Below are 25,182 nucleotides of genomic sequence, written 5' to 3'. Positions count from 1 at the left end.
AATCATCGAAAAAAAACATAGAAAATTTCATATCTTTACATACATACCACATTTTGCCTCAGTAGATCTAACTTATCGCATTTAAGCCTAGTGACTTCCATTCGTAAATTTTCATTTTCTAAAACGCCATCCTTAGTGGTACATCTTGCTGTATCATGAGTTTCAGCTGAACTCATTGATTCGAGGCCTGTATCGCTGTCGGGATATACAGCTTGGTCTAGCTCCAGCTCGCTATTTAATGAGCTATCGTCACTTTCCGAAATAACACGTTGTGTTGTTTCTGTTTTCTCGGATCGCTCCTGTTTTCGTAAATTTTCGTGAGTCAGTCTTTGAACAGATGATACAGAAGTTTTGTCCACCAACGTCGTGTCATTGCTAGCGCAAATTGAAGTAGTGGATTCTCTACGATCAACTTCATCTTGTTGTAAGGTGGCCAAACTACTATCTTGATTGTCTGTATTGGATAAACTACTGTCCTGACTTCCTAAGCTAGGGCTTCCACGTTCTGAATCTCTTCTAAGGGTTAAATCCGGAGAACCTAAGGGGCTCGAAGGTTCTACCGAACGTTTGCTACTAATTTTCGAGGTCGATTGTCGATTGCTCGGTGGACTAGGCTCTGACTGGCCCTTTTTCGATAATTGTTGTGGTACGCTCTCCGTCGAGGCATTTCTAACACGCGATATCAGCGCCTTTCGAACGGTATCAATAAATCTAGAACCACTTCCACCGCTACCAGATCCTGATGCATCACTTGCTGTTGGACTTACTGGGCAATTTCCTCCAAACCCCATGCCGGTAGCTCCTAAGCCGATCGCTCCACCGAGAAATTCTGCAGTCTTTGCTTGTAATTCTTCCGTTAAAGATTCTAACAGAGCTGATCTCGTTCTTAGCTGTATGTTTAAAAATTCTAATATTAGTGTTTGATTTTCACTATTTAATAATTAAAAGCTATCATCAAAGCTATTTTTTTTATATTATTATAATTATTCTACTATGGCTAAGAATATACCTAATAATTTTGCAAACGTGTGATAATTACCTCAAGTTTTGAAAACTTCTCAGCTTTATACGCCGCATTCTCAGCGTTCACTAATTTCGTCAAAAGGAATTCCTTGAAATCGACTCCCCGCAAAAATACAGCTGGTGTTGGCAAAGCTGGACCAAACCAGGGAACATCGTTTCGTGCCGTTATACTGACCTTGTACCTACATACAGAATTCAAATGAGTATCTACAAATTATTTACCACGTCAAAAATTTAATATATGAACGTATCAGAACTTTGATTAATACTAGATTATTAGATTAATATTTTATTAATTGATAAAAAAGAAAACCTATCTTCCGTACCTGAGAAAACGCAACATTTAGCGAACTAATTTAACCGGATGTTTGTTCAAAGTTAGGAATAGCGATTTCGTAACTGACGCACCCGGACTTTATACGACCTTACTACATAGACACGGTTCATACAAATCTAAGAATATACCTTGTATTAGGAGTGCAGGGGTCGACGACTTGTACCACGATGAATGCATGTAAGAAGTGACTGGCGATCATATCTGGACTGAAAGGGGTTGGCTCCTCTTGGAATATTATCGCGACGATGTCATTGCCGATGTGTCTTTTACGCTGCAATTGCTGAGAGTCTCCTGGACTGTATGGCAACAGAGAAGCCACATGAAACAGCACTTCTCGACCTCGAAATACTTCGTATACCGCGGAATCTCCGGTCTGTCCATGTCGAGTATCCAAACCTCCGCGGTATCTACAAACATTGATACACATATTTGACCATACAGTAACGTAATTGCTTTCGCCTAAGAGGCGAAAAACAAAATTAAGGACCGATATTAGACTATATATATATATATAATATGATGATTATTACCTATATATATAATATTTAATTTTATATCTGAATTACAATTTTTAATTAGTGAATTTCTTGTTAAAGTGAAAGTATTTTTTAGTAAAGTGAATTCTTCAGTAGATTTAAAATTACCGGATATTTAATTCCAAACTTCATTAAATTCACAAAATTTGTTAAATGCGAAACAAAATACGTAATGATAATTATTAGAAATGTTAATCCTCAATGTATAACTAGAACACTAATAGTAGAATATAGCTTCTTTAAAAGTATTGTTCGAGTTTGTTTTAAAATTAAATCAAAATGGATTGCATTATTACTATTTAAATATAAAAAACATTTTGAAACTTTGTGTGGATGTATTTTTAAAAATTATTTATGCAAACATTACATAATGTTACCCAACTTATATATAGTAACAGATTTTGTATCGCAATTTTTCATTCGGGCTGCGTTTCTAGCAATAGTGTTTACATTTATTCTATACAATACATATATATTTTACAACTAGGTACGATATATGTCTTAAGAATAATGCATTTTTTATTTTTCAATATACAAGATGCAAAGTAACGAAACAAGTAGAAATAGAAATATATAAAACATTACAAAATTTATCAAATCCATAAATAGTCCTATTTCGGTTTTTTTAAAAATATGTCTAAGTCAAGATTTTCGTTTTAATAAATATATAATAATAAATATAATTCTTTATTAACAATAAAGAATATAATGTTATTTGTAATTCATATATAATAATTTTTTATGATAAATCATATATAAATCATGGAAAAAGACGTTATTAAATATATAGTGCAAGAAAATAAAATTCAATGTCTAGACAAATGTAGCATAGCGACTAAAGCTTGATTACTATACTATACTACCCACTTATATAATAATTATGTATCTATTAGTAATATTACGAAATGTTTTATAATTATGTACCTTGTCAATATATTAAATAGTCTGAGTGAAACTATTACCGATAGCACATGCAACACAAAACGTGTTAACCATATAAAACATTTTATAAAAAAAATAGGTTCTTACATTAAATAAACAAGTTTTATTTATTTGTCAGCCATAAAATCGCATAATTTCATATTAAACAAAGTATGCATTATCGCTCAGAAGTATCCGGATATATTGATCAATTTGTCTTAATAGTAGTGAATTTTAGCGAAGTGTAGGAGTTAATGATGAATTAGTAACTGGAAGTAACATTTGATACTTTTTTACGGAGTCACTGAAATACCTATTAGAATACGTAACAATAATATATATTACTATTTACTGTATACAATACTATTAAGTGCATTTACTATTTAAATATCATTGATATTCTTAACATTGGTAATGTATCAGTTTAGTATTTAGAAGATCCTTATTAATCTGACTTCTAATTTAGAAATTAAAAGATCTATGGACAAAAAGAATGTTAAATGATAAAATAGTTCTATAAAGTTTTTCAATTACAAATACCAATCTTATTATTGCATATTGTCCTTTAAGAACTAATTTAATGATTAGAAAGGACTATAATGATTATAAAGAATAAAATCGTTGCAGTTTGACTTATCCATAATTGTATAAATGACATACATTATGTTGAAAATAAACAAGTGTCCAGATACTTTTGAGCGGTTGTATATGGATATTTATTATTTTGTGTGTTATGCTATTTTTAAAAATATTTTTAATCAAATATCTTGTAACAAATGTTACCAACCCTTTATGATCTTTCAAGTCGATTTTCTGACCCAATAAGTCAAGAAACTCTTGGAAAGCTGGTGTAATTTGTCTATTTCCAAAGAGTTGTTCTTCGGTAACTTGGCCGGCACGTTGGTGAAGAACACCGAATTTAAACCTCGATACCAAGGCATGTTCGTCATACCGTGCTATCAACGTACCAGCACCGGAACAGACAACTGGCATCAGCGTGCTCACGTTCAGGGATTCGTTGATCGCCTGTAAAAAGAAACTACGTCATGCTCCACCGTGCTGATAGATTACGGTCTTTTTCTTTTACTTTGGGGATGTACATATTTGCAATCATTTTCTGGCATGGAATTATAATTTATTTATAATAAACCTATTAACATTATATCTTGAAACTTTAAGTAACTTCGAGGGGAAGTTCGAGAGAAAAATAAAAAATAATTTGTACCGGACTTTTCATGTGATACATGTGGCAATGATTCAGTTTATGATTAAAAGTTAGCATCTGGTTCTCTTTTATTGACCATGACAGTTTTAAGCAAAATCGTTGATAGTATTAAACCGTTTTATTCAAGACTTATCTGCTGTGCATTCCAGTCCTATGCATTCGCGTGAAATAGTTAACAGATAGAATTTTAAACCTTTGGATATGTTATTAATGGAAAAGATATAGTAATTCGCAAAAAATTGGAAATCTAAAAATAAGTAATATAAGATTAATTGATTCTCTATTCAAATCTGTTTAATTGAAATGAAATTTATAAAGTATTTATGTAAAATCAAAAAGTTGATTTTTATCTAATGAAAATACAGATCATCTAGAAATTATAGTAAACATTGATTAATAAATGAGCGATATGATAATATTTAATATATTAGAGAATATTTTTATATTAAAAAGATTAAACAAAACTAAATTAAAATTTTTTTGTATTAAAAAATCAAACAAAAATGGGTACCTAATATATTTATTTCCCCAACTAACTTCTATTAAAATTACAAGCAAACAACATTGAATTCACAACTTCAGTGTTACTTGCTTCTTCAAAACGAAAAAAGCTTTCGCAACACTTGCTCATATGAAATGTAAATTTATGAAAAATCATTTGAATTGAAAATAAGTAACAAAATTATAAACAGTGACATTTTTCAAACGATATGCATAAAATATGTACATATATGTACATATTTGCATAATGTAACATACAGCCTTGCAAATCTCGACAATTGTTGCAAATACCAGGAAGCGGAGACTGGAATTGCTACTTTATGGGTTCAAATTAAGGACAATTAGAAGCCCACAATTAAAACGCAGATACGAATCAAGTTCTTGCAGTAAATTATTGAAACATTTATAAACAATTTTTATTGTAAAAAAGAAACAAGAGATTTTTAAAATTCATAAGTAACATTATTATACTGCATTAAACAATATACTTTTCATTACTATATGAAAATCTACTTTCAAAATGTTCACTAAGGTATGTATATATATATGCAAGACCTGTTGCATTATTGATGTGACAATAAATAATAATATAAATTTATATATATATGTTATTACAATAATAAAGTTTCTTTCAGCTTTTCATACTTTTCTGATTGCGTCAATTCTTAAAATGAATTTACCGTCTGGGTACGTCAGCTTCTGTTTCAGTTTTAACGATTTTCAAAACAACAACTGTTTGAAAGTTTGAAACCCATAAACCCCTGTCTGAAATTTTCCATGATCGATTTATAAAACAGTTTTAAAATACCTCTAATTTCTATTCCTTATTTTCTTTGGAACTGGCACTAGTCCAAGTACGTAATCATGAGAAAAGAAAATGCCAGACACACTGCTGTCGAATTAATATCTGATTATCCTCACAGATAAAAACAAAAGCATTGTGTTCGAAAAATTAAATAATGCAAATTTCTTTTTGCTGTTGATAAAAATTTTTCAGATTAAACAGCTAATTGCAAATGATACATATTTATTATACAGAGTAATGTAAAAGTATGCTTAATATTTTTTTATTTGTACGTTCATGTGATTAATAAATTATATATATTAGAAATTCTGTCATAGAAAATTACTGTCCTTCTTTATTCGTAAAAAATGAATGTTACAAATTTATTCGACCTGAAAACTCATTCGTTTCGATATCGATATGCAAAATGAGTTTCCTTAAATCTCATCTTATCACTCCTGTTATAATTTTTATAAATTTTTATTACAAAGTGTACTTGCAATTTTCAAAGATATTCCGATATGCTCACTAATAATTTCCTACGCATTTTATACATACTTTTTAAAAAATATATTATGTAGAACGTTAAAACAATATCTATCTTATTACTCATAATAATCGCTTACTGTCAGCATTTCTCTCGGTTACTTGACCTTCCATCACAGACTCCTAATCACGAAAGGGTAAACAGTGCAATTTATCTGCTCGATAGATTCTAACTAACCTAACCTAAGCGTAGGGAAACTGTGTATAATGATAAATACTCTAAAAGGAGAAATTCGCGCTCGATGAAAGCATTAGACCAAAAGGGGTATTCGAAATTCCGAGTTTTGCTAAGGAGCGGGTTACTAAAAAGAGATGGGAGACTTCACCTTGACCATTTTCGCAGGTGATGGATTCGGGCCGAGATTCGCGGCTGGTACCAATTCGTGAGTCGAACCCGCTCGCAATCGCAACAAAACCCTCCAATGTTCCTGTCCAGCAACCGTCTCGGCCTTCACCGAGACGAGGACCGGCCCGTTCTCTCCGTCCCTACCCACCAGATTCACGTGCTCCTGTAAAAGAAAAAAGTTCAAGTTGGTTGAAACGAAGCGGGTCTTTTTACGATCGAGGCCGACCATCGAAAGTCGCAGCAGCTCGTGCGAAATGCACCAACCGCTGCTTTTGTCGGCCGGCTTTGATGCCCTTCTACGCCGAGTACATACACCGGTGAAAGGTGCAACATTTTCGTGGTGGCCCAAACGGCGCACTTAAGGGTGCACGTGTCTTGAAAAGTCGAGAGACTTACGATCAACGTATCGATTCCTTTACTTCGCTTCGGTATTCTTGTATAAAAGATTCTGCGACACCGTGAAAAGCATGGCACGACATATGAAGTACACAAGAGAAAAATACAGAAAAATGATAATACAGAAAGATATATAAAATATCGAGAGCACAGTACTCATGATATTTAGTAGATATTTGAAACCAATCTTTATCTAAGCTTCTACTTCAGTGTTCAAAAAAATAAAATTTCGCATAAAAAACTGCAGTCATTACGCAGTATTATATGACATAATTCAAAATGAAAACAACGTGTGACGTTCAAAAGGGGAGCTTTTTAAAAATAAATAAGTGGATGATGTCTTTTAGAAGCTAAATTAAAAATAAACAATGTTTTAAAAATTTTTAAGGGGATTATAAACACACGTTTAGCTCCGAAATTAAATAGAAAATCAATTTTGATGACATAGGATTGATTGGCAAATATATTAAATTTTAAAACTGCGTCCCTGTGGAAAATGGGAAATTTAATTTATCATGCCTTCCCCCTAGCTTTCGTATGTATTTATTAAAAGTATAAAGAGCGTGTACAGTTGTCAAAATTTTGAAGTAGATGTTACAAACAAAAATTAGTCAGTACTTTTTCTTTAATAACAACTCAAGCTCGCCTTTACTTTTTAAATGATAGCACGTAATTCTTTTATCCAGTATTGTAGGCTGCATCGTTATAAATTTAACAATATCTTATGTTTTTTTTAGAGTACTTTGACTAGGAAGGCATTTTGAAATATAATAAAACTCCTTACTAAGACGTAAGTCACATATGAACTTATAAGATATCAAATACATTGAGACAGAGAGAGATGAGAAACCTTAAGGAACCTTATATTTTCAAATGATCTTCTAAGCAGCTTATTTAAAGAAAGCAACTAAATGAGACATCCTTGAAATTAGCCCGATATTACCTACAAGAAGCCATACATATTTAACTTCCCATTGAACAAATTTGATAGTATTTTGATTTATTGTTGATTATAATATATATTTGTTAAATTACTGATTGAAAAAGCGTAGTGACTGTTACAAAATGAACACCCTATATACAGTGATCTGGCAATAAACCGATCAACTTCTTCAGTATATTTCAGAAACCATTCTAAACAAAAAATATTATATAAACAATGAATCATATTAATTCCTCTAGCGTGTTATGATTCAAAATACTAATAGGTACTATTACATACTACTTTGAAATCATTGTACTATATCCTCATTCTGATTGAAACGAGCTATTTCCTAGAGTATTTATAGTTTGTATTGATAAGAGTAAAACATTGGTTTAGTTGATGACATCCAGTTAGAAGACAATGACGTTAACACATAATAGCATTGCTTTGTTAGGGCTTGTTGCTTGATGGATAGGCAGCGGCGGAGCTGAAACATAACTCCCACGGTTAACTATCCTATTCTTTTAAAACTTTTTTGTGATGATGCAAGATATTCTTATATTATACGAAGTTTGGATTATCTTTATTGAGTTACTTTGATAATTGGAAAAGTTGATATTTGACAACCAACGTGGAATATTAAAATTAACGTATATCGCGACAGAAAAATAAAAGACGATCGGTTTTTATCAATATTCCGGATATTGATTAAAGAAAAAATATTAATTATAGAAATAATAGCCAGACGTTACCGAAAGTTTTTACAAAGTGGACTGAATTATCTGAATAATTATTGCGTAGTGATATATTGTAAATAAGAAGAATATGAATGAAAACGAGGTTCGATCCCGTAAGAATACTTTTAAATGTAACATATGTATAATATGTAACTGGCAATTTGTTAAACACGTGCAGCATTTTTTAACCAAAATAGTCCGGTAAAGAAACAGAGTATATCTGCAAAATTTTTCAATGATGGTGTGAAATTTAAAAAAGCGTAGAAATTAATGATTGATAAAATATTATTCGACGAACATTTACATATATTATAAGAGAAGAAGTAGGAATTCTAATAACTCAAGACGTAATTATGTGCTTGGATATATAAGATGTATGTTAGATGATATGATGCACCGTGTGTTTTGCGTTACATAATATGTACTACGGCATAACACGTTGCAGTATCTCATTATCGTACGTTAGGGTAGCGCGTTACATTATATTACAGCACTTGAAGAGATACCTATGTCACTGTATCACGAGATAATAGAACCTATTAATAAAGATAGACTAATTAATTCTCTACATTCTCATATAGCTTAAGACCTATATCTTTTATATACTGTTTTGTCTATTCACTATTATACCACTATATTTTAATATTATATTATTATATTGTTAAAAAGCGATCTGTTTATAGCAATTATTAGTTTCTAGCTTTTTATATTAAATGGAGGAATTTTAAGATTAAATTATAAATTGAACTTCCTTACTCAATTTAATGATATACTATTCATTTCTGGTTTACTTACATTATTGGTATACTACTACAAATTAATGTAACTGTACCAATGACTAAACCAAACCTTTACGTTAACTTGATAAGTTTAATTAATAGTTAGTTATATATGATACTTCAAGGTATTTCTTGTATCTTCAAGTATTCTGGCCTTACTTTCGACTGTTTTCAAAAATGTACCAGCTGGTACATTTTTTGGTTGGTTATCAGTTGGTAAGTTATAATGAAATATATTAACAACATCTATTTATATTATCTCTTAACTAGTATGATGCCAGTTAAGATTGAATCATTGGAGACCACAATAATTTAGGGTTAGATTAATTAATTTTTGAATTTTTAATTAAACTAATATATTAGTATTGATCTCTACCACAGAGAATGTAAGATACAAAATCAAATTAAGTATCCTACATTTCCATAATCTAATGTAAATTATGGTAATCATCTATAATTCAATAATATTATTTGAGGATTACATGTATATTTCGAAAATCATTATCGATATGATTCTTACAGCTCTACGAGATGAAACCAGTACGAATCAATTCATGGTTCATAAACTATTGTTTAATTTTATTATAGTAACAGTTAAAACACAAAAACCAACGAACTATAATTCAAAGCAAATAAACCTAGGAAAAACAATAATAGTGATAATCTTCGTGTATGTCGTCAGGAAAAATATAGCGTGAGCTGTTTGAGTGAAGATTGAGTATAGTGTATAAGATGTGGTGGATAAGCACACAAAGGGCACACCATCTGGAGATTCCAATAAACTAATAATTCTCAATGTTACCCTTGTCAGTTCAGATATCGTGCGGTGTATAGGGTTTTACTCATTCCACGTGGCAAAATCAGTCAAAGAAAAGATTTCCTTTTATCGTTCATTTTTCTTTTTTCTTTTTATTAAGCCTTTTAAATCATTTTTAAGTATTAGTTTTGTTATTTGATATTCATTATAAAAGAATTTGGTAAATATAATTTATCTCATAAAGTGTGAAGTTATAAACATATATAGAACCTTAAGTATATTGTATTTTGTATAATTTCTTATTTTCTTCTGTATACCTTACAGTGTATACAGTTTCTCATAATTTCTTGTTATAATTTCTGTTATATCGTATAATCGATATTTTTCTCATGTATCTTAAACAACGGATTGACATACAATGCATTATATTGAATAATGTAGATAAGAAAGTACTAACATCAGAATCTCATGGGAGATCTAAAAACTTAAAAGGAAAAAACGATTCTTGAACCAATATTAGCTATTGTGATAGAAGACATCAAACAGGTAATTTTCCAAGTGAAATTCTATTTAATTTCTAAACAAAGACCTGCTGCATTGATGTACGTTTTGAAAAGATGTCTCACGACTTCGAATTTTTTCCTAAGACTGATTTGCGACTCATGAAAGCGTTTCACCGTAAATATATTGTGTACTCTTGCAACGAGAACAGGATGCGTGCACGCATGCACGCACAATGAGCCCACAAATCTACGCAGTGACGCAACCATCAAGGAACTCCCATTGCATGTATAAAACGACAAAAATACTTAGTTACTTATACGTAATTCGATCCAGTTGTCACTCGTGATTACTTTGCATGGAATATTCGAAGAATTCATAATTTTAATTCGGACGCACTTCTAATCAAATATCTAGTGTCGGAAATATTTGATAACAGAATGTAACCCATTAATTTTATGTATTGCGTAAACATTAATAAATGTTAATAAAAATAGTTTCATAAGAATCGTTAATCCTTTATAAGCAGAATTTTGTTTGCTGACAAAAAAAGAGATTGTAACTGGCTAGGAAACTATGCATGTTTATATATTTATTAGAAACTTAAGAGTGATACGACACGATATTATAGTATTTGTAATGAATGTATTGTAGTAGATGTAATGTGGTAAGTAAGAAGTAAATTTTTATTTATGTTCTCTTGCTTTGGTTGCCCCTCATGAAAATACAAATTTGCACAAATGTACACGATTTTTTGATTAAAGAACTTTAATCAAATTTGAAATTTAGATACCAATAAATAAATCGTTTAACGCTAATATGGTATATTAATGAAATAGAATAACCTCTATAGAGATGAAATAAAATAAAATTTTTAAAATACATATGGATATACACATGTAGTTAGCGTAACAAAATCAAATCATATAGCTATTATAGCATCGTTCATAGATTGTTATATATTTAAAATATTTTAGGAATTTTGACAACAATGTCTTTATATTAAATTATATTCCACTTCTATAGAATATCTGTCTTTTATTCACAAATTTATTTATATTTATTTGCAATATAAGTTTGTATCATAATAGTTATAAAATCAATAATTTGGAAAAAATAATGTCAAGAGAAAGGGACAGAGTAATCATAATGCACAAAAAATAAGATAATATAATGAAACATACCGTATGAATGTTAATTAAATACAATTATACATAATTGCTTGTTTGCATTTCTAAAATTTTCTATATAAATGTGACAAGTACTGTACGCGAGATACTAAAGATAATTGTAAACTTTACTATTGTGTAATTGTTATACAAACAGCAATAAAAAAACTTCTATATTTAAATGTGCGAGGTTTACAAAGATGGAATTATATTTAAGAATAATTAAACGGTTGTTGAGAAAAGCTTTTATGTTCAAACATGGAATTATTGATAACGCTATCTTTAGCCACGATAATATCGACACGGTACTGCGTCTCCTTTTTCACATAATTAACTGTATTCAATCGAATTCTATTGACACTCACTTGTATGTTTCTTTCGTTTCTGTTATTTTTAGCAATTTTATTACGCAGATAGAGAATGAATTTTATATTAAAATACAGAATAAATAAGTACAGTAATCGACTTTTGAGGGAATTAATTTTCATCCACATCAAAATATTACATAGTTTGATTTCTATAGATAAAATTCAAGATTAACTATTTAGTTGAACATTTCTGTTTATACGATATTTCTTTGCAAATTTGATCGTTTATAGAATGTAAAGAAATTTTGTGGTAAGAACAACATTACTTCTATTTCTGCAATTGAAGCAATCGCAGAAATCAATCATATTTTGCATAATATGTTATAAAGAAATAGTAACAAATAATTTTTTTATACAGCACAAATTGTACTCAAGGGTGCTGATCAGCAAACATGCTCGTCAATAAACTATTTCACAAACTTCATTCCTTCCTTCATTTTCAGATCTTGTCACAAATGTTACTTGTAACAAATATATGACCATTCCTCTCTCTCCGGTGATTTTTCAACCTCTACATGAGCGATGTATAAATATAAACAATGCGTTAATGAACTTGAATGACTAAGACACTGTTTGAATGTATTACTGTGTAATTATTGTGTATTACTGTGAATGTGTATTACTGTGTTGTATTTACATCATTTAAGTATGTTTAAGGACGTCTCTTGTATTTGAATGATATCTACTAATGAATGTTAGAGAATTTCTGTGTTTAATGTTTACTCTTCGAGAGTTGGAAAATGTCTGCTTATGTCTTTTACTGAGAGCGCCCGAACCTTGTTTTGTATATTCAGGATGCGTGCTGATTGATTGTCGTTAAAAATGTAATTTTCCAATCAATAGCACCCTAAGTGACGTGACTGCTCTCCACGTGTTCTTACTGCGTCTTCTACTATGAGTGGAGATTTATCTAAACTGATGCAAGACGTTCAGTTTTTCAGAAAGGTTCCAGGTCAGAAACTTCAGCAACTGCTACCGTTATGTATAAGTACATATGTGTTTCTAAATTACCCTCCGGAAATACCAAGTACATAACACATCCCTTACTACTGCGTACGAAAGAAACTAACGATAAGATTCTAAAGAATATGCGGTGTTTACTCTATAATATATGTATATATTAAGATTAAACTCAAAAATAAGCATTTTTTGCGATCACGCTACAGTATTTATTAACGAGAGCTTCACGCGTTTCTTTCGTGTGTTCCGGACGGAATAATAAATTTTCGAAACTAGCAAAGACATTTTATATATGTTCATTATACTGTGTTTGAAAGAGTTTTGGTGAGAATGCCTCAGAGAACTATATTTCAAGGAACATGCTCACGTACATTATGCGAAAAGTATTCGTTAAAGTCAAGTAATGCGTAAAATGAACAAATAGAAGTATATATGTAAATAAATAGATACTATACAGTGTTTCAAGCAAGTGGACCAAGTTATAGTTTTGGATCAATAGAAGATAAAATAAGATTTTACTAGGCAATACGAAAATCAAAACAATGGATTCGAATATATCTGCTCTGGAAATGGACACGTTTCAATCAATTTGTAGGTCGTCTGTATTTCTTTAAATGCAACTACATATTTTTTAATGCACTGATACGTTTCCTTATTCTTTATAAAAAAATGTTAAAGTACTTATGTATCTTAAAACGATTACACAGTTCAAAAAATATATGGGTGTATTAATTTTAATTTAGCAAAGTAGTATCTGAATTAATAAGCACCTTTTCAATCAATGACTGAATTTGTTAATAGAACTATCTTAATATCTTCTTACAAAGAAAAGCTCATCGAAATTCACGTTGCTTCATAGGAAATTTCCTATCTTTTATCGTTTTAGAAGTATGACTTGATCCAATTACATGGGATAATCTGTAACTATATACATATATGTATACAAATGACATGAAAATATTTAGCTTCATAAAGATTAGTAGCATTAAAACATACGGAAAAGAAGTACTATAGAAAGAGACACGTTTGTATCGAATTAATCATTCGTAATTACAATATCTACTTCCACGAGTTCAACAACCGTAAACACTCAAGGCAAACCAAGGTTACGTACGATATTTCTACAACTCTTATCAACAGCAAAGCGTACAAAAATTTAATGTTAATACTAGCTAACATATATACACACTCTGTTCTTAATCAATGTTGCTTCGTCTCGCTATCAACGAGTTTAAACATGAGCAAAATTTCACCGCATTCCAGTTCGTAATAAATAATTTCGGAAAGAAGTTCATACGTATAATAGTTGAATAAACTCCATAGCAAACGGGATGCCTTAATAATTTGCGTTATAATACGCGTCGTATTCGAGCGAAAGAGTTAATTAGGTGAACGATATTTTATACAACGGATGTATGTACATACATTATTAACGGATTGGTTGGCGGGTAGAGCATTCTAACCGACATTGTCCTAGGTCTTTCCTGTATGAATATGTGGCATGTTCTTAGATTCGAGCCAATGCAATAGCACGAAATATTCCAGGAAGTAGAATAACAGCAATCTTTTTAATTATACTTTTAATTGAATTAATCAGATTTATCACGAACAAAGTCCATGCTGTGTGGTTTCTTTTCTTTCACTCATAGTATCGTGTATCACGTAGCTTTGAAGGATTATGCTATCACTCATTTCTTTGCATCGTGATGTTAGTGTCTTCGTATATTCGAGTATAATCTCTTTTATGCGTTAAAAAGTTGCATGCATATTTTTTCTTTCTCTGTTTCTTTTTTTTCTTTTTACCACTTGAATGTGGAATTGGAGCGTTATAAGAGAAGTTAAAGTACGTACATACTCTATAAAATATACCAGAGAATGTCTACACTTTTCGAGAATGTATTTTGCTTTCTGTTCTTCTACATACAAGTTTATTTAGTAATATGTAGCACGAGGAAATATACGAGAAATACTTTTTAGATTCTGGCAAAATTGCATTTTGTATTTTAAGTCGTACTGAATTCGCAAGAGAACATAAATATTTATATTTCTCTACTATTTATTACATCCGCTAGAGTTAATTGCTAATAAAGCTTACAACATACAAAAACGAGTCGTATTACACTATGCGCTCATTTTCCTGTGACTAGATACGAGAATGATTTACTTTTCATAATTTCCTTGTTATACGTAAAAATACACCTTGTATTTAAATCAAATAACTTTTTTGATACATATACCTAATACTCTTACATAAGTTTCTGATTATTTTGCTACGCAATAATGGAAAAGCATTTGTGTAAAGAAAACATATATATGTGATGCAACGGTAAACCGTTAAAATAGAACATAATTCCCTATAAGGTAAAAGTTATAAAGTTAAAATTGTATAAAATGTTAGTACTACTGTATTTGAAATAAATAATACACGATATCAAACAATTTCTTTGCTGTTACTCTTAACTATCTGTAAATTTTTGAATTAAAGCTACGTTAAAATTTAAACACCAAATAAGCATTTAAATTGATATATATCTTGATATAATATCTTCTGTACAGCTGAATGACTGCCATTAAATAAATTGTTTTCAAAGCTTCATAACTCTAAAAATATCCGAATGCTAGTAGTTATCAAACCTGTTTACGTAATAGGATGCTAGCAAGCATGCATATCAATGACGAATTAGTAAAAATAAAACCGAATATTATATTCAATACTAAATCGTGATTAGAATAAAAATTGAATTGTGAGTGTTCTTTTTTCTCTTAACATTTTTTCACAATATACGATCATTAACATCTTTCCGGCGTTAATAATTGGCCTACCCGATACGATTCGGCCATTACAGATAGAAGCTACTTTGTCAATATACATAAAAAATATCTCTTTCTTCCCATTTTCTCTCTCGCATGTGCCCCTTCGATTCGGTTATCCGAGTAAACTACGGTTATCGTATGTGGCTGATATATTTATGATGATTCTCCAAGCGCTTTACTATTAGCTATCGAGACCCGGATACTCGAGGAAGATAGATAATGGGAGTAAGTAATTGAAGAAAGTCTTAATAATCCTAATGCTTTTAGGATCTTTTAAAAGAATCTTCGTTGCTTCATTAACAATACCACAAATTATGATCTAAGAATGCCTTGCAAGATAATTTTATTAATTGCTTTCATTGCCTTATTGAATTTAAAAAATATTTAAATACGATGTGCCTCAGGAAACGGTAGAAAAGTCGATAAATATATCTTATAGAATACATGCGAAGTATTCCATGAAACAAATAATGTTTGACTTTGTCAGATACTGTATTAAAGTTGAAGAAATTATTATCAATTACTATTTGTGTATCTCCCTTTCCCATCATACAGACATATATTTTTCTTGAACTTTTCGATTTTAACCATAATTAGAAAATTTTCCGTCATAAAATATAGAAAGCAAGATATTAAAAATAAATAAGATAAATACAAAATCATTGCATCAGATGTGTACTGAAAGAGATGATAGTAAATGGATGGTTGGATAAAACGGAATGGAAGGAATAGCGTTCATTATTTCCTAGAAGAGTAGAACAGTAAAACTGGGAAAGAAATAAACATACCAGTAGCTACAATGCACCATTTCGTATACTAATTGGAGAAGAAAATTGATCTAACCATTCTCCTAACAGTTCTTTATTCATCACAATTCGAAGTAATTTCCGCGTTACTTTATGGCAATTACAGGCAAATATTATTATATCGATATAATTGTGTAAAATTATAACGGTATATGTTAATTAGTAAAATTAAAGTGTCTATAAATGCATTGAATAAGAAAAATTAGTATATTTCTTATTAAGAAATTGAATTTAAGCAATGTTGTAGTTGTTGTTTTCAATTAAAAGATAGTTTTTAGTTAAGCACAAAGTGAATTAATTAAACAATTAAACTAAATGGTATAACGTACGCACTGATTCGGCAAACAGATAAAGACAATTTCATTTCATTAAAAAGAAAGAAATGTACTTTAAGGTAATTCCTGAAAACACTTCCCAAAAGCACAAAGTTGTTTCCTCATGAATTCCGTCTTCGCGACTCTATGAAATTTACAATAGCTTAGAAACTTTTCCTCTTCCTTTGTCTGCTAAATTTATGTACGAAAACTTTGCCTCCCTTTATTTTTAAAAAGCGAGACACTTTAGAGATAAAGTATGCTACTTTATTTATTTTTATGAATTTTAATATCAAACTTTCAATCTATGTTCCTCTGCATGGCAGGCGAAAGTAATATTGTAATTAATTCTTCGATCATTTTTAGAATAGTTACATTAATGTAATGAATAATTAAAAACTGTTTTTTTAATTTGAATTTATATTAAGAATTATTTTTCTAGAAAAATGTCCTTATGTAAGAATAACCCACAAATTATAAATCTAAATAATTGAACTGTTTGTATATAATATATCAACTTTCATTCTACTAAATATCAGTTTTAATAATTCGAAATATGTATGATGCGTAAAATATCTATATCATTTGAACAATAAATTATTTTAATAGATGCACGATTAGGATTATGAGTGAAAATACTCGGTTATATAAATTATTGCAATAACAGTTTCAGTAATCTACAATCAACGAGAATACAATTATGTGTACTGTGTAAAAAGTAAACGAGAGATCTAGTAGTGCAATTTGTAATAGATCGGAAATTTGATAATCAAAACTAACATTAACTCCAACTTCGAAATAAACATGTTTCTCATTAATTTGTAACAGTAAAGATAAATCACTATACACGCATGAGTCTCTTGGTATTTTCCAAACAGAAACGCCCAACACTTTAATTATGCTTTATTAATTCCTCATTATACCTTATTAAATAGAACGTTTACTCGCGATTTCCGATATTCTCACGTCACAGAGGAACGATCGGCGCACGAAAGCCCATTGGAAAGGTAAAGAGAAAGCGAGCAGTTATATCCTTCAGAATTCCGCGCGGTCTCCCGACATTTCAATGAAAACCGCACAAAGCTATAAAAGAAAAACCCCGGAAGAAGCGGGCAAAAACAACGCAACTGAAAGAGCCTAACCGTAGCGTAGCCAACGCAGAGTTAGTATCTACACAAATAATTCTGCGTTGGAAAATGAAGGACGAGGGAGGAGGAGGATGAGCAAGAGGGCAAGCGGAAGAAAAGCGGAGGCACCTTAAAAGCAGTTAAGGATGAAAATCAGGGATGTCGAAGAGAGGAGGCGAGGTGAGTTTCTTCTTATATAGGTATTGCTTGTAGACTATGAGAACGTTCCCACTCCCACGCCCGAAGTACTCTTTTCCTTTACATGCGCATCTTTCTCTCTCCTTTTCTTTCTGCCTCGCCTCATCTTCCTTTTCTATCCACCTTCATGATTCCTACATGTGTAGAACGCTCGCATTCGCAAGCCATCCTACAGGGTGATTGTAAAGTAATCTCGCGTTTTCTTATATTACGCAGGAATAAGATCGAGATTGTAGGCCAACATAATAAATCCACAAAAGAAATCAAATCCGTAAGATATTTATGCAAAATCGGCAAATACGTAAATATCCGGATATTTGTATAGTGTAGATATATAAGAAGACGAATGAAAGTTGGTTCTATGTTAAGGTCGATGATACTTATCCCAGACTGGTACACTGCAGCTGTCTTTTATCAAGATGAGACACTTCTTACGATACGGAGTATATCTTTTATTTTTTGTGTGGAACGAAAACGAGAAGTTTTAGATACTCACTAGAGTAACTCACGACGGCATTTGTCTGCTTTTTAGCTTGACCCTTTTTCTCTCTTCATTAATTATGTAATTTTATTAACGTTGTTATTTAAATAAAATATGAACAAACTAATTTCAGTGATTCAAACTTGCATATATCTTGTAACAGAGATACATTTATACTCTCCATGTTTACCTTATCAATATTTTATTATAGGAAAATAGAGTGAAATAAAACAAAATTAAATACAACGAAATATGCAATATCACACAAAAAAATAGATTAATATCGTTATGTTATCATTACTTTGTAAAAAAATGATGCGAGTAGATGTATTTTTTATCTAAGGATCGAATTTATTTTCTAATCACCCTGTATTTACCGAGAGCCATCATGTTTTGCAGCACGCATAGTGTTTTACATATGCATGTCTTGCCCATTAACCGTGCTTGAAGCAGTTACGAGAGAAACGGCAGAAATTAGTTCTTCGCGTGATATTTTTCAAAATGCGTGCAAATTTTGCAATAAAATTAGAATTATTCGATTCGGCGGTCGACGTTATCAGTTTTTCCAATTTATCTTTAGTGACTGTATAGCCAAACGAATTAAACAGATTTAATAACTTTGGAATGTTAATTTTAATGAATGAATAGTGTTGTAACACGACCGAGATAATTAGCACTTAAAATAATTCGCTTAATTGTTACTCAAATAAGTTAACTGTGACTTAAAATCTCGGTTAAACGAACTGTGAAACGATCGCTCGGTGAAACGATATCAGTCGAATATATTCTTCACGTAAAATCTAATTTGATTTAATTTATCTTTTTTATTTTCCATTTCTATCGGAAAATGTCAAAGATGCTATGCTATTTTTATACGCTTTTTATTGATTAGACTTAGTGATGTAATATGTAATAGAAAATCATCTTGCAAAATCATCGCGAGCCGTATGAAAGCCATGCTGCTCATTGAATTTCAAATTTTCTATTTTACAATTTTTCAATCGGGCTGCTTCTTCGGAATAAATTTCGATACTCGTTTCCGTAAGTTTGATATACTCGTACATACAAGTATCTCAATGATTTTCCCATTGTATATGCATCTTTGACCAACATTCGCCTCTTTTTAATCAAATTATGTAGATATATTGTTCGTTCCCTCAACTGTATCAGGTGCATCTACGCTCATAAATATAAGAACGTGTTTCCATGATTCTGTTTAAATAACGCCATTACTCTTGGGTACAATGAAGTAATTAGCAAAAGGATACGGACGGTGATGTTCACAATCATCAGTGCTTACTTCAACCTGCATATCTAGGCATTGTTTCAGAGTAGAATGACTAATCGGCTCAAGGTAGACTGGCTAATCGTTATAATCTTATAATTTCTTCTCAACACTGCCCAATCATTATGGATTTACAATTTTAGTAGCTAGTCCAAAGCGATTTCATACAACGTGTAACCATAAAATGGTAGTGAAACGTACACGATGGAATTTATATTCGACTTGTTAAACTAATGGGCTAATTAGTCTACAAGATCGAGCATCTATCGAAAGACATATGCAAATTAATGCAAATTATTGGACAACGAATCATTATCGGTTCGTAATTCCAACGAGATACGAAACTTTTAGAAAATCGGTATATCTTGATACATTTGAACACCATAGGCACCAATCGATAACCAATACTGAATTTATGTATACAATACAGTTTATGGAAACCTAAACACGTTTCCATTTTGCATTATTCGCGTATCGTAGTATTAATTAACTTCTGTAACGTTTAAAGTTACTGTAACTTTACGGAAAGAGGATGGGATACAACCAATGTCCCCTGTGATTCTAACATATGAATTTATTTTCTAGGTATGCGCATGCATATATTCGCTATAATTTTACGAAAAAATACAACAATAATGTACGACAGTATAATTATAACTTCCAAAGCCTCCGTATATTACGGTATGTTCTGCGAGGAATAAACATGTATAATAAATAGTGAAATACATTAAAAAATTAGAATTTTATTGCAAAAAGAAATTATTATATTTAAAGCAATTTATGATTAAAATAAATTATCGATGATAACCGTTCGAGTTCTGTTAAAGTATAATATAATAGCAAATATTAACTAATATGTTATGTAAGTTTATTTGAAATTATAGAATATTTTAAGGAAACTAAGTGATATTTTTATATTTTACGTTTGCAGATATCACATGAGAATTAAGTATAACGACTAATCTTTTCATTGATCAATGTTTCGTTAGAGTGCTCCACAGATTGGAGTCGTTGCTATTAAAATTCTTAAATTTATTTTTGATTTAATAGTATAAATAATTATTATTCTTAATATCTTATATGTGTGATAGTTAAGGAACTCCAAAACACATAATGTTTCAATAAAATTGTATAAGAAGGCTCTATTTTCGTAAAAAATGCGATTAAGTAATGTTATAATTATGGTTTAAACAAGAAACCTTTCAGATGTTTTATGTATAAATTAATCTCGTTGTACTTCCTTTACTGAAACCTATTCAAATTCGTCACGTGACGAAACATAAATGAATATGCGTAATGAAAGTAATGTATATAAAATTGTAAACATTGTACTCCGAACGAAAAACAATTTCATAGGACCACTTTTCAATTCATATTTCGTTAAAGTAATGTTCAATTAATACTTTATAAGACTTTAATTTTCAGTTATAATTTTATAAAACTAGTTTCCTATGCTCGCATTTTCGAGAACAGTGTAATTAAAGTGTCATTTTTAATTTTCTGTCAATAATTTATTTCAAAAACAATTAATTTAGTCTGTTATATATCGTATAAAAAATATAAAAAAAGTTGTAATACTTATTACACAATACCAGCAAATTCTACACAATCTGAATGAAAGTTCAAACGGACGATGAAATACTACAGCGCAATTGAAAAATTGAAATTAAGAACATTTTGTACGTAACATAATTATATTATATAAGAAAACATTTATATTTACAAAATTGTTTACATTTCCGTTTCTAAATTTTATACCATAAAAATGAATAATTGATGAGCTAATATTATTTTCAATATAATTAAAATTTAACTGGTTTTGCTTGTTTGCAAAACTTACGTACATATTCCAACACGAAAGTGGTAGTAAATTACAACTTACGCTAGAAGTCGTTAGTAATAAGCATGTAGCGTAGTCTGGAAACCTGTATCTTATTAAATAGTGAAAGAAGTATTTGAGTGCATACATATATAAGTATACTCAACATCTGATATTTAAGCAACGCCTAGCATTTAAGTTTCATAAAAATAAAAGTGAAATGATATATAATAAAATTATTATAATTCTATAATCACATTTTCTTTCTCAGAAGATCAGGAAGTTAAAAAATTATTTTCCTGAATCCTGAATTAATAATAACATATATCTTTCAGTACCTGAAAAAATCAGATATTTACTTTATATCTTTACAAATACTAAATAAACACTTCAACAAACATTGAATATCTCTGTAAATTGTAATTTTACGAAAAATTAATTTAATTTATACTTGAAAATCTAAACACCAATTCATCACGTACAAATTTTTTCTGTCTTCATGTTTAGTTCATTGAAAATCATTTTCTTACATTTGTACATTAAAATTATTCTAAAATCCTCGACTTCTTAACACGGGCATTAAATGGAATTACTCTCTATATTTCTTATTTCCACTGTTTACATTGAGCTTTTAAAGGTATTAATGGTGTTTTAGTAATTCCTTCAAGAATGAAAAGAATTTCTAAATACAGGAAAAAAGCTCCATAATTCACATTAGAATAAGCTCTACATCAGTCCTAAACTTAATATTTAGAAAATGAAATAAAGTTCTGTAATTGATATATTCGTTTCAATAAAATTAATATGCATACTCTACTTTATTCAAAGTAAGTATTATTAAGTAATATTATTAAATTTATTATTATTTTTTAGGATAATATTATTACTTTTTAATTTATTTTTTAATTTATTAGAAGCCTGACTTGTGGTCTGTAAAATTTCATTAATAATAGTCTAATCGTGCAAGTCGGCCCAAAAAGTATTTCAAAACAATACGAACAAAATAGAATCTGATAAAATGGATATAAAAATAAAATTCACGATTAATACGTTAAACGTCGAAGAACATATTAGAGAATATACTCGTACATAATTTACATACCCTTCCAACGAAGAATCGCCTATAGCATTTGGCTGTATCATCTTGGTCTATCCTGGGTTGCCATGCAGGCTGTGCCGGAAGTAACGCCCTGCCAGCTGAGTCCAGGGCGTGTCGATGATCGGTACCGTCGACCCAGTATCCAGGCGGTGTCACCACAAGAGGTGGCTGAGTTCCGGAAGTGGCTTGCTGAAGCGCAGCCTCCATAAGAGCCCTGCCAGCGGGTGCATCGCCAACTGGTGACGGGGATGGCGTGGGTGTGTGATTATTCTGATTACCAGGACTCGACGCTGCCCTGTCCTCCCTCGGGGTCTGTAATCACGACAGGCCAGTTCGATATGAGCTCAAATTCACCTCCAATGTAGTCTATCTTTTAAAAGCCCTTTCAGAATTTTAAATTGAATCGTTGAGAGATCTAGAACTTTCCACAATTTAAGCCACTCCAATAATTGTCATTTTCGCATTTCGCTATCTTTAATAATACCCCGAAGAAAAGATTGATGTTGCAACGACTAAAAAAGCTTTTTTACCAGAATATCAGAAATATAGAATCAAATATATATGAAGCATTTTTTAACTCATTTTTTAAATTTCTTATTATTTGTGTTATTTAAATTATGTTGGGCATTGTGAATTATCAAAGAAACGCATGTAAGCAATTTTTCGCGTTCTTTCTCCTACCGTTCTTATTAAATCTATGAAGAGAATCGTTTAATTTATGAAACCAATTAACCAATTAAAGCGCATAATACAATTCCGCGCATTGATATAATTGATAAGATACAGACATACAAGACCTTAAATAAGGTATTAAAGATATTAAATAATTTCGATTATGGTATTCGTTTATTCTTCTTATACATATGGCTGTAGAGGCTCATAAAAGTATTTGAGCATTTACCATAAAAAATTTTATATACATTTTTAAATAAATTTTATTTATGTGTGTGTTGTGTATGTTAAGTTTTTTAAATGGTTTTAATATGACTGATTGTTTAAATACTTTTGTAATCTTAGGAAAACATACACTTGCGCTAAATATCCTGTTGCTTCTACATATATATTTAGGCTTGTTCCAAAATTTATTAATAGTTTCAAATGTTTAAAATGTTTCTTATAATATAATAATATATCCATAATATATCCATAACAGGTTTCTACAAGTGTTCGAATCGGTTCATAAGGAAATATATATGTATGTACGCACGATGCAGTTCTAAATATGTACTTAATCGACATTGAAGAAGAATATTCTTGACGTGCACGTCATTTATTTTAGGATATACGACGTAAACTGACTATACATTACGTATACTTGCCATAAAATATTGCTGAACAGTTTTGTTGGCCGCGGGGGAAGCAAGCAATTATTTTTCTTTCTTCTCGCTTTCTTTTTAACTATTATTATTAGAGTACCGCGGCTGGCGCGCATACTTCTTTATTACATATGCGCTTTTTAATGAATTTCATTTGGCATTGTTACCAGCCATACATGTTGGTCCTGTACCATTAACGTACAGAACTTCCACACTCGCTTTCTATGTTTCTTTATCGTGCCACCCCTTTTACGGAACTTTGAATAGTTTCAGTTACATAAAGAACCAGAATAGGATGCAGTCAATTAATGCCAACTACATATTCAGTCTAACAGACGCGAGCGAATGATGTAACAAACTAATTAAAAACAAATTGATGAAACTCCATTTTATGCTGTTCTGGATTCATTAGTGAATAACATTCGTTTGATACGTATACCGTGTAGTAAATGTATATTACATTTTGCCGAATGAAATTTTATCGTGTTGCTCGTTTTATAATGTTTTTGACAGTCGATACAGGTTCTGTCCTGTATATGGTGAGAACAGAGAAGAATCATTTGTTATGTATTTTTGTCAAATAACGTTGAAATTGAAACATTGAATTTGGACAAACGCTACGTTAAGTTGGATATATTAAATGTAGCAATTAAAGAAAAAATCCGGAATTTTTTAACAAGATAATATTAGACTTTGTCTTGTCGACAAAGTGCAAGCAGACAATTCTAGGTTTTAACTGGGATGTTCAATCTTAATTGCCTTACTCATCGCGTATTTTTGCATCTACGAATCTTTTATCATGACAAGGAATCAGATACTCTAGAAGTCTGCAAAAGCTTCAAAGAAACCGCTAAAGGAAAAGATAAGTTAAGTGCAAAATATAAATAAAAGACATTGATACTCGCTGTACTATTATTTCGAACCAAATTATGTTCTACGTACAGTGATTCAAGTTAATAATATTTTTAAAATCGAGTAATACGATTATGACTGAAGTGTAAACAAGGAAAGTTTACATATCTTACTGTATAAAACAATTTTTTTATTAATCCTGGTCTAATTCACAGCGAGCAAAAGCGATAGTAAGTAACAGTAGGAAGCAAGAGAAACTT

General features: G+C 30.5%; 1 protein-coding gene across 8 annotated transcripts in view; it reads right to left on the bottom strand.

Annotated features, from left to right (window-relative positions):
• Positions 1-25,182, bottom strand: part of LOC122566096 (rap1 GTPase-activating protein 1) — a 254,552-nt gene that overhangs the window by 3,135 nt on the left and 226,235 nt on the right. For all 8 annotated transcript variants that reach the window (XM_043722836.1, XM_043722838.1, XM_043722839.1 and 5 more), the window contains 6 exons: positions 22,758-23,066; positions 6,200-6,382; positions 3,605-3,843; positions 1,489-1,767; positions 1,040-1,205; positions 48-890 (listed from right to left, as the gene is read on the bottom strand). In XM_043722836.1, the coding sequence (XP_043578771.1) occupies positions 48-890; positions 1,040-1,205; positions 1,489-1,767; positions 3,605-3,843; positions 6,200-6,382; positions 22,758-23,066 (2,019 nt within the window). The remainder of the gene's footprint in view (positions 1-47; positions 891-1,039; positions 1,206-1,488; positions 1,768-3,604; positions 3,844-6,199; positions 6,383-22,757; positions 23,067-25,182) is intronic.

This window comes from Bombus pyrosoma, linkage group LG3 (genome assembly GCF_014825855.1).
Source record: "Bombus pyrosoma isolate SC7728 linkage group LG3, ASM1482585v1, whole genome shotgun sequence".
Taxonomy (NCBI): Eukaryota; Metazoa; Arthropoda; class Insecta; order Hymenoptera; family Apidae; genus Bombus; species Bombus pyrosoma.
Note: the sequence above shows the minus strand (reverse complement) of the source record. Positions and strands in the feature narration are given on the sequence as shown.